The sequence below is a fragment of the Maylandia zebra genome, linkage group LG16 (genome assembly GCF_041146795.1).
Source record: "Maylandia zebra isolate NMK-2024a linkage group LG16, Mzebra_GT3a, whole genome shotgun sequence".
NCBI classification, from domain to species: Eukaryota; Metazoa; Chordata; class Actinopteri; order Cichliformes; family Cichlidae; genus Maylandia; species Maylandia zebra.
In genome coordinates this window covers 19,759,536-19,772,987 of record NC_135182.1, presented here as the reverse complement: position 1 = coordinate 19,772,987, position 13,452 = coordinate 19,759,536, and the positions used below count along the sequence as shown (strand labels likewise).

At 40.2% G+C, this 13,452-nt stretch overlaps 1 protein-coding gene across 4 annotated transcripts in view; it reads right to left on the bottom strand.

Moving 5' to 3' along the window:
• zmp:0000001200 (dedicator of cytokinesis protein 9) overlaps window positions 1-13,452 on the bottom strand; it is a 74,418-nt gene that overhangs the window by 22,856 nt on the left and 38,110 nt on the right. For all 4 annotated transcript variants that reach the window (XM_076874986.1, XM_076874985.1, XM_012920896.4 and 1 more), the window contains exons 3-10: window positions 11,367-11,456; window positions 9,228-9,310; window positions 8,283-8,352; window positions 4,875-4,970; window positions 4,390-4,524; window positions 1,488-1,662; window positions 832-884; window positions 3-77 (exon numbers count right to left, since the gene is read on the bottom strand). In XM_076874986.1, coding sequence (XP_076731101.1) covers window positions 3-77; window positions 832-884; window positions 1,488-1,662; window positions 4,390-4,524; window positions 4,875-4,970; window positions 8,283-8,352; window positions 9,228-9,310; window positions 11,367-11,456 — 777 coding nt within the window. The remainder of the gene's footprint in view (window positions 1-2; window positions 78-831; window positions 885-1,487; window positions 1,663-4,389; window positions 4,525-4,874; window positions 4,971-8,282; window positions 8,353-9,227; window positions 9,311-11,366; window positions 11,457-13,452) is intronic.

Below are 13,452 nucleotides of genomic sequence, written 5' to 3'. Positions count from 1 at the left end.
ACCTGTGTGTCCGGATCCAGCGTGAACAGCTTCAGCCTGGTTTCATTCTTCATCCTAGACTCTATATCTCTTGTGCTCTGCGGAGAAGGAAAGCATTTCCTAAACTGAACCGCAAACTGTCTGAAACAGTGGAAGCGCTGGCCGGGAGATTCACGGCGAGTTGTTTTTTTTATTAGTAGAACATTTGTCATTCGCACCGATCTGGAAGTCAGGCTCCATATTTTACAGGCCGATTGTGCTGTGCAGACGGGGGTGAGAGTCAGGTGGTACCAGCACACATTTCCCTGGAGCACACTCTATCCTGTCAAACTGTTTTCCACCCAACTGTTACCACCAGTTTCCATGCACATATGGCTTTACTATTACGTACCACTCATCACAATAACAGCAAGAAGAGCTTTTAAAAAAAACAAAACAAAAAAACCACCATAAATATCGGAAAAATATTTGCAGCCTGCAAGTCGTCAGACAGTTTCCCCGTTAAATACCAGAGAGGATTCTATCCTCAAAAATCATCAAAGCTCCTAATGCTTTTCTCCCTGCTGGGTCTCTTGGATTGGATATTGCTGACTGTATGCATTCTGTATATATTCTGGGCAAAACGCGCTCTTAAAGGAAAAATCATATTAGATATAATCCTGAGAAGGCCAATAGGAGGGAGGGGTCCAGTGATTCAAATGAATCACTGGGAAATTGGCTGTGTCACCCTCAACATTTAAATCTAAATTTAAGACGCATGTTTGTAGCAAGGATGGTTCCTTCTGTGCCTTCTTGCTCCTTCAGTGAGGACAGGAGATTGCATGCACATCCAACAGAGAAAGTAGGACCTACCTGAAAGCTGTCCATACTGCCAGAGGAGCTGTCTGACTTTCCAAGATCATCATCTGTCAGAAAATACAAGAAACAATGGGTGTGGGGAAAATATGTAAACCTTAAGAAAAACCACCTAGGGTTGTAAAACCTCTTTAATCACTCACTGACACGTGAAAGTTCGGTAAACAGTAATTCAGCTGTGCAGGAATCACCCGGGACTGAGATGGGGATACTGCAGGTCTCAGTGGCATATTTAAAAGAAAGCTTCCAGATCTTTTCAAGCGCAATAGCGCTTTTATTCTTTCCCCTCTCTCATGCACAGGATGATTAATACAAGCAGAGGAATTAGAAAGATTAGCGGAGTGTTTTATGCAGAGGCATTCAGCCTCTCTGCTTCACGGCTAAGCCTCCTGTGAGACAGGAGGTGAGTATTAAAAGCCTGGGTGGTCTGGTATCACATCTCCACATACTACATGCACACGGCCAGGGAAAAAAAAGTGAGATTAAGTGAGAAGGTCGCCCTTATTAATAACTGACTAAGCATGAAAATTCTCTTCATTAATCTGCACAATTTCACAAAACCTTTTCCCAGAATAAGGAAGCTATCTCGACAGGAATACCAACAAATAAAGACTCCCTTTCATGTGGAAGAATCCAGACAAACGCACACATACCATCGTGAATGTCTCCATTTCTCTTCTCCTGCATGGCGATTTCAAAGCTACTGTGCAAGATCTTATTGAGCGTGTTGATCCATTCCTCCATCTCCGCCTCGCTGTCTGCAGCCAGCAGGTAGGTGCTCTTATCCTGCATCTTAAGCTCGAAAGCAAACCTTCGAACCTTGTTGTTCTGCAGAGACGGCATGGTGGGGGATAAAAAGGAAGGAAAGAGTTGTAGACAGTGCAGATAAAAACTTATTGAACATTGCAAAACAAGCGTTCAATCATTAGTTATTATTAATCTCTGGCTCTCTTCCACAGTGTGTTTTGTGTCCTGTCTTCCTCGCCTCACCCCCATCTGTCGTAGCAGATGGCTCCCCCTCTTTGAGCCTCACTCTGCTGGAGGTATCTTCCTGTTAAATGGGAGTTTTTCCCTCCCACTGTCACCGAATGCTTGCTCATGAGGGGTCATTTGATTGTTGGGGTTTTCTCTGTATTATGATAGAGTCTCTACCATGTAACATAAACCACCTTGAGACTACTGTTGCGACTTTGAGCTATATAAATAAAAATGTATTAAACTGAATTTAAATTATAACGATAGAAAAATAAAAGACCTGTTATTACTGAATAGATTGGATCAGTGGAATCTCATACAGACAGACTGAGTTTAATTTTTCACTTTTAAACATCAAACATCCAGTAGTGAACATAGTGAACATGGCAGAAGGGATGTTTCACCCCCCTCTCTGAAGAGAACACGGCCCCATGAGGCAGTAGTTGCTCTTATTCCACCATCACCCTCACTTCATTGTAATCTACGGTTAAAACCTTCAAAAATAAAGACCTGGTATATATTTGAATATTGAGTCCAAGTTTGGTAAACATGTAAGCATCGAAACTCAAATTTAATTTAAATGCTGCAGTGAGCAAATGGAAGGAACGTGAGTTATGGAGGGACGAAGCATTTACATCTGGATAACAAAGCCCTTCTGCCAGTGATGACCTCAAAACAGCCACGAAGGCTGATGCCACTGCCTCATTTGGGCTTTCGTGTTATTCTATTAAAGCCCATTCAGAACCAATGAGGGCTGACTGAGCTGCAGTTTGTCTATGACTCAGTGACTCTGAGGTCTGATGCTTATTAGGGTACTTTAATAAACGACTCCAGAAGAATTTGTTTTAGAGAAATAGAGGAGCCATTTTATTATTGTCAACAGTCACTGGATTGTGTTATGGTGGTTATCTCTGCAGCTTTCCTGCAATGTAGTGGGAGTGACTGGGAGGGAGAGACAATATCTGCAGACTAGCTGAGTAAACACAGAGAGGGGTGTTTGGGACAGAAATAAAACCAGAGTCCTGATAAAGAGACTTAACCAGTGTCATCACCTGAGGTCGGAGACTCAACTCAGGGAAACTGACTCGACGGTCCTTAAAATGATTCTGTATCCTTACTTTAAAGAGTAAGAAAGAAGAGAGCAGAAAGGAAAACTTTTGGAAAACTGAGTTATAGAACACTTAACATTTTTTAGCTGTTTGTTATTACAAAGAGAGTCCTGGTCAGTTGATATATGACAAATGCAGTGTGTGTTTGACTGTATGTTGGCGTCTTTACAAAGTGGAGGACCAGCTTGAGGCTCAGCTTGAAGCCTCTTTAGCATCTCTAAGCTGCAGCGTTAAAAACAACTGCAGTTATACTCATGGAGCAACTTCATCTGGGCCAGCTTAAATCATTAAACAAGGAAAAGCAGTTTAGCTTTAATATTCATTAAAGTGGACCTATTGTAGTCATTATTTCTGGTCATACTTGGCCTTGAAGCCCCTCAGTTCATCCAATGTGTGGGGAAAAAAACACCCTTTTAGCTCCTCTCTCTTTAAGTCTCCACTCACCTAAGCCAGTTTTCTTCTGATTGGCTAACACTCGCGAACAGAAGACCGCAAAATAACCGCAGTACTTAAATCACTCCCGTAAGACGCATAAGGAAAAAGGATCAAATTAAATGTTCTTTATCACTGATTTATAATCTGGTCCCATTATATCTCAGCTCTTGAGACCAGTTTGGAGTAGTCCACATCAACAACACTGAGTGTGTTGGATTTGTCGCTGAGCTTTTTAGTCACACAATGATTTTTAAAAAATAGCCTCAAATGGTTTTTCTTTTTAATTACTGAGATTCTCTGTTAAAAATGAGCTCAGAAAGCTGGCAGTGAAGCTGCTGGACTGAGCCAGGAGCTGCAATTATATGAGCAGGGGTCTTTGGTTGAAAACTGGGCGACGTGGAGGTTCAGCAAACCCGAGGAATGGCACAGCCGCTATAACCCACACACATCTTGAAGCATTCAAATATCCTGCACACTCCCTTCAGCTTACACTTGAGGTAACCCAGCCAGCTGGGTGCCTCAGAGGTAAAAAAACAGGTTCTTTCCATCTGTTCACGCTGTAGATAGATGATAATGCATCCAGTGAGCGTTGGCCTACATTCAGCTGTTAGCACGTGGCATTGATTGTGAGGCTCGGGGAAAGTGCTTAGAATCGAGACCTCAGCATTCACCTTGTTTCAACAGCTGACAGTCAGCAGAAAAACACGACCTTGGGGTAGAGCGAGCTCAGGTTTCATAGAAGTGGAGAAGAGAAGCTCTCACGGGCTCACTTTTCAGCAGCAGCGCATCACTGTTAGAATAATTTCAGTTCAAATTTTGCCTGTTACAGATAGTGATTCATCCCGAATGCTGAGAAATAAATTTATACAGAAAACAACTGGAAAGAGGAAATCGTTATAATACCGGTTCATTCTGGGGAAACTGCGTTTTCCCCCAGGGGCCACACTACCACATGTGCAGACAGGGATATCCCGTTTGGCAAAGCATGCAGGTCATCTTGGGTCAATGAGGTTTAGCAATCACTGCCTTAATGTACCTGAATCACACCCATACAGGAGTCCAAGAAAATAGTTCCTTTGGGCTCTTTGGAGATCTTCTCATCCTTGTAGAAGTTTAAGTTATAAGAACCATCTCCAAGTTGAGTCAGGTGGAAATATCTCCTCTTGAATGACTGAAAAAGAAGAAAGACAGGAAATAAGAATTATTTGTATTTGCAAAAAGATAACTAAAACAGGTTAAACTGAACAGCGAGTGGTCATATGAAGGGGAAAAAACATGAAATAGTAAAATGAGGAGAACTTTCCAAAATGTGAAATAAACAACAAAGATGGCGTCATGTGCTCATTTGGTTCAAAACATTTTGGGTGCCATGATATAAAACAAAGAAAAGAAACAGACCCCAACATTTGAAAAACTGGAACTAGTAAATGTTAAAAAATTTGCACAAAATCGATTACTTGGGTTGAAAAAAATAAAAATAAATCATACAGTCAATTAATGTGGTCTTTATTGCCACCTTACCCTCATGGTGACACTGATAGCACTGTTCATGTTTCCTTTATACAGCCAGCCCTGTTTAGTGATTCCACCTTTCTGGGAGCCTAAGGAGGCTGTGTCCTGCAGGAGACAAGGACACAAGATCAGACAATTACATAACACCAAAAGGATAATGCATACATCTTAACCAGCCATATAGATTTAAAATCTAGTCGTCTTCATAGCATATGCACAAATGTGCCAATTCAGGAATTAAATCATTTCACTTTTCTTTTTGTGTGTGTGGTTGAAACAAGCTGCAGTAAATAAACATGGAGACAACGTGCTCCAAACACACACACACACATCATGTATACATTTCAAAACAATGTCTGATTTTATCTAAAGAAAAGTTTGTGCGACTTTATTTGGACATTTTTGCGGTGAAGCGGCATACAATAATATGTCACCAATTGCCCCACCCTGCCAAAGCTCTGTCTTGCTGTGCAGAAAGTCTTTGATCTTGTGGTCTGAGATGACACAGATCCCGGCACTATGTAGGACTTTCTCAGTCCAAACAACCAAGACAGAAGAACATAAAACAAACTATGACTGTTAAACTAAATAAATATATCTCAGCTTTCATAGCAGATCTGTGACACATGGGCCCAGTCATCTCAAACGTTCACGGAGGTTTGTATGAGATCACGCCTTTCACACAAACACCGCTCTCGTGATCTGTAAAAATAAACTAATTAGGGGAATAATGATGAAAGAGGAGATACGGCGGTCAAACTCTATAGTTTGGTCCAGGTTTATATCAGCCTTACATATCATTTGCAGATACACTTTCCAAATTTGAAAGAGTACAATGAGAAGAGCGAATGGGCTTTCAAGATGTTATCATTTGAGTCCGGCTTCTTCTCTCAGCCCAATAAAGCAAAAAGGATTTGCTTTATTGGGCGTTGGCAGGAATTATAATATTTTCAGTGTGGAAGTTTGTGAAGTGAGCTGAAAAGCACCTGGAAAGGTTCAGAGTCCCATTTCCACTAGTCAGTGTCTAGACAACATTTGCAGGTCTGCAGAGAAGCAGAAAAGTCTCTGAGTTTAGGATCTCAGAACTCTCTTTGCCTGAGAAAACTTTGTCAAGGACATGATTAAAAAAAAAAACCCAACTCAAAAGGCCACACTAAAAATCTACAGTCAGACAAAGTGCAGATAAACCACATTACACAGCTGATAGTGAATGCGGTCTCAATGTACGGTTAGAACAGGCACGAAGATTTCTTTCGGGAAATTTACAGGAAGGCTTTATATCCTTTTCTCTCATCTACACGAGGAAATTCCCCATTTAAAAATATTCTGTAGTGTGGGTCGTGAAGGATGAGCCTTTCTATTGTGTTGAAGTCTTTCCAATCCTCCTTTCCCAGATTTTACTCTCTGGGGACTTGCACTTCTTTCAATCAAAGCTCCTTTTATTTAAAAGGGAAAATACATTGTGCAGCGCTGAGTTCTAGAAATCTTTCTAAAGATCATGTATTATATTTCAGCTCCTATACTCTCTTGCCTATAGGAGGCACAGTTTGACATATTGTGCAACAAGGGCAGGTCAGGATCTTCATCATACATCCTATGAAGCGGTGTGACCTTAACAATTGTATCTGTAACAGCTCCGCATTATCTTTAAGGCTTTGAAGACTCCCAACAAATCTGAGTGTCTGTCAGGTGACTTATGAGCCTCCTTGTTGTGAATTCCTCCCAGTCATTCCAAAGACAACAAGCACTTGTTTAATCTGTACAAGACTGCACACCCACTCTGTCATACATGAATTAGCAGAGGATAAAAAGGTCCAAATGTTGCACTGGAGCCCTTAAATTTCAATGTGAAACAAAATACATGGTGCACGTGCAACGCTGTAATTACTGTTAACTCACCTATTAGACACAAAAATGCCTTTTATCGCCGTACAATAAAAACATGAAAGGCGTAAGTGGGGATAAGTGAAATTTAACAGTGCACAACATTTTTGAGGGTGAGGTTCGTGTCATCAAGAGGAATCAAGAAACTCAACTGTGCGAAAAACTAAAAACTAACATGAACTCTTATTTACAGGAACAGTTCACACCCAAATTAAACGCTGGGATTTCTCCCCCTCTCTCTGGCACGCAGTGCCATTTATCCATCTAGTTTTTTTCCCCTGTCAGTTGCCAAGTTTCACAAGGAATTGAAGGACTATGTTAAATATAATAGAACTAAATGACAACTAAACTAAGCTTTTTCAAAATCACGATCCAGTTAATCAAAAAGTCCACAAACTTTGTTAAAAGTTCCTGAGCTATTTTATCTCTTTTTATTGCAACCTTGTTACTGTGCAGGAGGAAACCTGAATCTATCAACAGACTTTCACTAGTGGCATTACAAACATTAATGGAGCTCTGTTCTGCACATTGACACACTGGATGTAATTTGGTATCAAACACACGTTTTATTTTTTCATTTTTTTTTTTAAAGGTACCTTGCTAGTACTGGGTTCGATCCTCTGTTACCTTCAGAGTTGCCTTAATTCTTCATGGGATAGATTCAATAATGTTCCCTGAGAACTAGTCCATGTTTACATGATAGCATCACATAGTTACTGGATGCACATCCATGATGCTCTGTTGGATTGTGATCGTTTGACTGCGGAGGCCGTTTGAATACAGTCAACTCGTTGTCATCTTCAAGAAACTAGTTTGAGAAGATTTGAGCTTTGTGTCACGCTGGAAGCGGCCATCAGAACATGGATACTACGTGTTCTATGTGGCAAAATGGATCCATGCTTTCATGTTTCAAATTCTGATCCCACCTTCCAAACGTTGCAGCAGAAACTGAGACCACTCTCCTGTGACCCACAGAATTTCTGCACACTGAATATTTTCTTTTTTCTGACCATTCTCTTAAAAATCCCAGCATATCAGCATTTTCTGAAATATTCTGAAAACTGAATTTCTGTCTGGTACCAAAAACTATGCCACCTTCAAACTCACTTAAGTCACCTTTCTGCTCTTATTCCAAAGCTTGGATTAAACTTCAATAAGTCATTTGGAGCATCTTTACATTCCTAAATGGTCATGTGATGTCATACGATTGGCTGAATAGATATCTGCATTAATGAGCAATTGAACAGGTGTATCTAATAAAGTGGCTAAAACTCCTCATAACAATGTTTGTGCATTATTTATGAATAAAAGAAAAAAACATCCATTCATAAATGTTTCTAAGTTTTAAGTGCTGTTTTGGTCTTTTGATGGTTAAATAAGCACAATCAGGGAGAGGTCAAATATACACATTTGATTTTTTCACTTTGAAAGTGTCCCTAAGTTACAGTACGTGAAACTTTAGGCACCCTAGAAACTAAAAATAAGCAATGGGTGTTTCTTCACACCGTCCATATCTTCTGACAAAGAACTCACCTCATCTTTGTCGACATCTTCATCCACTTCAAATACATGGACAGCCAATTTATCAGGCCTGGACACTTTACTGGAAAAACCCAAATACAGTGTAAGTATAATAGCTCAAGGGGAGATATGTCAAGTGAATCTATTCATCACAACAACAAAAGCCTGCAGGTTTTTCATACACACACAGAGCACTATAGACAGCTTACGATGGCTCTTTCATGGCTTTGCTAATCTATCCAGCATGTGTGACTGAAGCGGTTTGGTGAGATCATTCAAATTTTTTTCTTCCCTATTTTTTATAATAAGTCATTTTACATTTTGAGGCTTTCTCAAGAGGAGCACAAACGACTTTTCAGCTCCTCGTGGAAACACAACGCACACACAGCTTGCTGGAAAATGAGCAGGTGCCAAAAGGTGAGAATCACCATCTAAAAATACTGTTAATTTTTTAAACTGGCGACCGACGTCACGATGCATTGTTTCAACTTCCCCAGATTCAGTAAAGTGACAGAACATTTGGCAGCAGTTGTACCAACAAGGTCACTGTCAGCTCATTTTCTAACACGCTGGTTATAAAATAAGGATTCTTTACGGGAGAAGCTGGAGGTGATGACACAATCTCTAAACAATGAGGGTGGTTTCCACACTGGTTGCGTTCAGAAATTGCTCAATGCACTAGGAAAAGGAAACAGTCTTTTAAATGTGTGCAACAGTTATTTGTATGCTGTGTTTCCTTCTAATTAAGTCACGCAAGTTGTCAGACACAGAAAACTGAATAGGCGACAGCTTGCGTGTGTGATCGGGCTAAAACAAACAAAACTGTGTGACTGCAGGATTTAGCTTTAAACCAGCTGTATAGCATAGCAGTTCTTCTTAACCCCTCATAACAATGTGACGGCACCTCTATAACCACACTGTAGTGCTGAGTCGAGGATTTTTTAACTATAGACTTACTTTGGAAGCTGTCGGAAGTCCCCTGAATAGTCCTCATACTTGTAGTTGACCACATGCCAGTCTGACTTGTAGGTCTTAATGCACTGAGGAGACAACAGAAATTAATTACAGACCACTGTAGCACTGCATTGACACAGTGAGGTAGCAATTCAGGGCTATGTGAAGGCTGGAACTGGGTGTCATTCAGTCCCCTCTAAATGTGTTTCCATTTTCTCATCTCAACATGCTACATGAAGCTAATATACCACTAGGATCATCACTTTGATAAAGCTGAAGAAACTATCGAACCATCTGATGAGAATTTGAGGCTTAGGATGTGAGTCCGTTTAGTCCGAATTGCTGGTGAGATGGTTAACAGATTTAGAAAGCCCTGCTCTTACTTAGTTCAGTGCTGCACGATTTCAGTAGCTTAGTGACAAATAGATGCTTCACAAAGATGTTTGACAGTGTCTTCTTTTCAAAAAGTCTTTCATAAGTTCCAGTAGACAACTCACTAACATACACATTAGGACAATATTTAATATTTTCAACCATTAAAGCTTCTCCTTGAGATAAAAAAGGAGGAGTGTATGCACGGTGACTCTGCCACAATCCAACGTCCACCAACACAAATTGGGAGTGTTTCGCTGTCCTCCTTTCCTTGGATAGAAAACATCTGTTCATTGTTAGAGTCAGTCACAAGTGCAGCTCCCTGGTATCTGTTCTACAGAAACTCACGCCATTTACAAGAACTGCTCCTGCAGGGAGATGAAATGCAACCTGATCAGGAGGCGAATCGGAAACGGAGAGGCTCTCGCTGGGCTAATCTCCACAGCTGTCCTGGTGATGTCACACAGCGCTTAACCAGGTGTCAGTATCTTGACTTCAGACAAGGCGCTCTAAATGCTGACCTTTGACCTGGAGGGAGAACTGTCGGTTTTCAGCTGGTGTGTGGCTTAAAAAGCTCTGCTAGAGCTGGATGATTATGATTCATCGTTTTAATCAGCAGCAACTGTGAGTTACTGATAAGTATATTTTTAATTAATCCTGCACTACATCAATAAAATGTCACATCTGGTGAACTTCCTGTGATTTTATTTGCTTTTTGCCCTTTTGGACTTTCAAGATGCCACAGCTGACCAAAACCAGGCTGAACCACTCAACAGCAAGACATGATCAAGGCTCAGCACTGACAGTAATAACTAATGACAGGGAACAAACAGAAGCTTGATAAATTATCAAATTAGTCGAACTTAATTTCAGTGTATTGTACCATAAATAGATTTTACTGAGAAAAAAAGGGCACAAATAGTCCCGATGCTTCCAATGATGATCTATAACGAGGCTCCTTGATGACTTCCTGATGCGCTATGACTTGCAACATTCATAACTGCTAATATTAGGTAATATATTTGGTAATGAGCCAAATTAGCATTACTGTAGCATAGCTCTGTGGTTTATGACTGATATAATTGACCAAGTTCTTACTAGCCTGAAGCGCTGACGCCGTTTTCAAACGTCTATCATGAAAAAGATACATATACAATCATATTAAGTGTACTTACTTACTTTGTGCACAATAGAAACATTTGTTTTGCAAATGAACTTCGGTGTGCTTTACATGTCTTTTGGACCATTACTGTCAATAGGTATGAAAGCAGTCTCTCTCAATATAATATACTAGCATATATCCATGGTACAGTACTGTTTTTACTCTGTTTGTTAATGGTTGAAAAGCTTCATAATCTGTTATCATAATATGTGAGACATAATTCAAGTTTTGTGGATATAAACGGGTCATTTTAGTCTTTTTTCAGGTGGTTGCTAGGTAACATAATGATGTCATCATGTCTGATATAAATAAGAGCCTTCAGGGGCCTGAGATGTCCTTGTGTGCCAATTTTGGTTGCTCAACTTTTGATTGTGTAAGAGTTTGGATGGAAACAGAAAGAGATTTCATGCATTATCATGTAAGATGATTTAATTGGCTCTACTTGGTCTTAGAGTCTATTCCACTATTAAATGTTGTCAGTGGTTCAGTTTTTTGGGATTATTACCCCCAATTATTTCCAATATTTGGATTCAATCATTTCACTGTGTCTTCCTGCAGGCTCTCTGTGAGTGAAAGTCCTTCAAAAAATATCTTAAAAATCAGCCCACCTCTTGGACGAACAGACTCTGGGCCTCCCTCTCTGCATTTTCAGGCACTGTGGGGTACAGGGTTCTCCCTTGCCTCCTCAAAGTTGAAATCTGCGAAAACAAAGCAATTGTTGAAATCGTCAGAAGAAATGTAACTGTGGGATTACAGCAGACCACAAAGGATGACCAAAACTGAAACTGAAAAAAAGTGTGCTTTCACTTGAAATGGTCTTGTGAAATGACCACAGGTTATCTGGGGTTCAAAGCGTGCAAGTAAGTCAGAGACACAGTGGGATGCCTGCCCACGTCATCTGACTTTTAGGCCTACTGATGGATGTGTTTAAGCCTTTCGCTAATGACTAACAGGTTGACTCTGCAGACAGGCAACACAGTAGCAAAAATAATCAAGACCCTGTAGTGTAATTAAAGTAAAAAGCCTTTTAATTTTATTTAAGCAAGACCAACACAGCCGCTTTTATCGATCACTAAGGATGCAAATTCTAGTGCTCGACAAACATCAGCATGCCAAAACGCTCAAAACGACAGCGCCAACAGGTTGATTAATGTGACTTTCATGTCACTAGATCCTTGGCAGAGATGTAAAAATTATTTTAATAACCTGTGGAGATGTAATAAAGTAGTCAATCGACTATTGTGCGTAACAACTATGTAACTTTACATTAATTCACACTGATTAGAAAAAGCATTCTTTTTGTTTTTGCTCTTGCAAAGCATCGGTGGAGTTAATCCACAAAAGCTCATTCTGAGCCAGGAAAAAAACCTGCTTTAGAGCAAGCAGTGTTGGATATGACTGAGGTTTCCAAAAATGAGTTTCCCAGTTGTTATAAGAATCTGAAGCTGGAGTCCTGGGTATACAGTATTCACATTGGTTTACTGTATGATTTCTGTTCATCTGGACGTAGCGTCGTCCGCTACGTCCAGATGAACAGAATCAACTTCTGGAGATTTACTTTCCTGGATGATTGAGAATGCGTCAAGATACTGTATGCTTTCTTTTTAGTAGCTTTATGGCCTTCAAAGAATATGCACCTCAAAGATCTGAAATCAGATTCACCTGATTTCATTAAAATGAAGCTACACAATGTGATAATAAGTCAAATGTGGTGTTTCGCAGTTACGGGATAAAAGAAGTTGTTTCACAAAAGCTTGTTTTTCTAGATATCTGGAATGACCCCAAGACAAATACTAAAACTGCTGTCTTTGCCTCCCCTGTTGCCCTCTATAAACTTGCATGTGGTGTTAGATCCAGTCCTTACTGTGTTAATGTCAATAAATTCCCCAGCTCTTAATTGTGAACCTTAAGTCTCCCTTTTCCTGTCTGCTACCCATGTTTCCTGCAGGGGAGATAATGATCTTTGCACTGAAAGCAGCAGAAATAAACAGGCATGGACGCCAGAGGCAACCAGGAAGTGGGCAAAAAGAAGCATTTAATTGGACTACAAGTTGCCACAGAGAATTATCAGATCCTCTGGTTTAAAATTCCCCAAATTGTTATGGGAGATGGACAAGTTCAATAAGACCCCATCAATATTTTATCTAAACTATCAATCTTCTTTATCCAAGCTGAGCTGGAGACAAGCACTTGACCACTTCCCAACAGCTCCGACAGACTGAAAAACAAGCAAAGCAGTGCTTTGAGCTTGTGCAAATATGTGCTTGCCTTCATGTACGCCAGGTAAAATATTTACTTAGCAAGCTGATGAACTGTACTTAACTAACACTCACTAGTAGTAAATACTAAATTATGCCAATGCTGACAGTTATGTCATTAGTTATGCAAATATTTGGTATAGACTGCGTATAATGATTGATGGACAGCAAGTCTGAAAAGTGACACCAGTCCAGTAAAGCCTTAAACCTGAATCTTTTCTAATGGCCAGTGGTAGCCAAACCTCCTTGTTGCTCAGTTTACTTGGATTTTATACCGGCCCATTGGAAAGAAGACCCTACCTCTCACTGGACTTTCATTCTGTTTAAAGTCCCCTTCAATACAACATGATGTTCATTAGATACATTTAGGAACAAATGCAACCTGTAGCTAAATTCCTCCACAGAAATGAGGAATTTGGCTGCAAATCCTCCACTC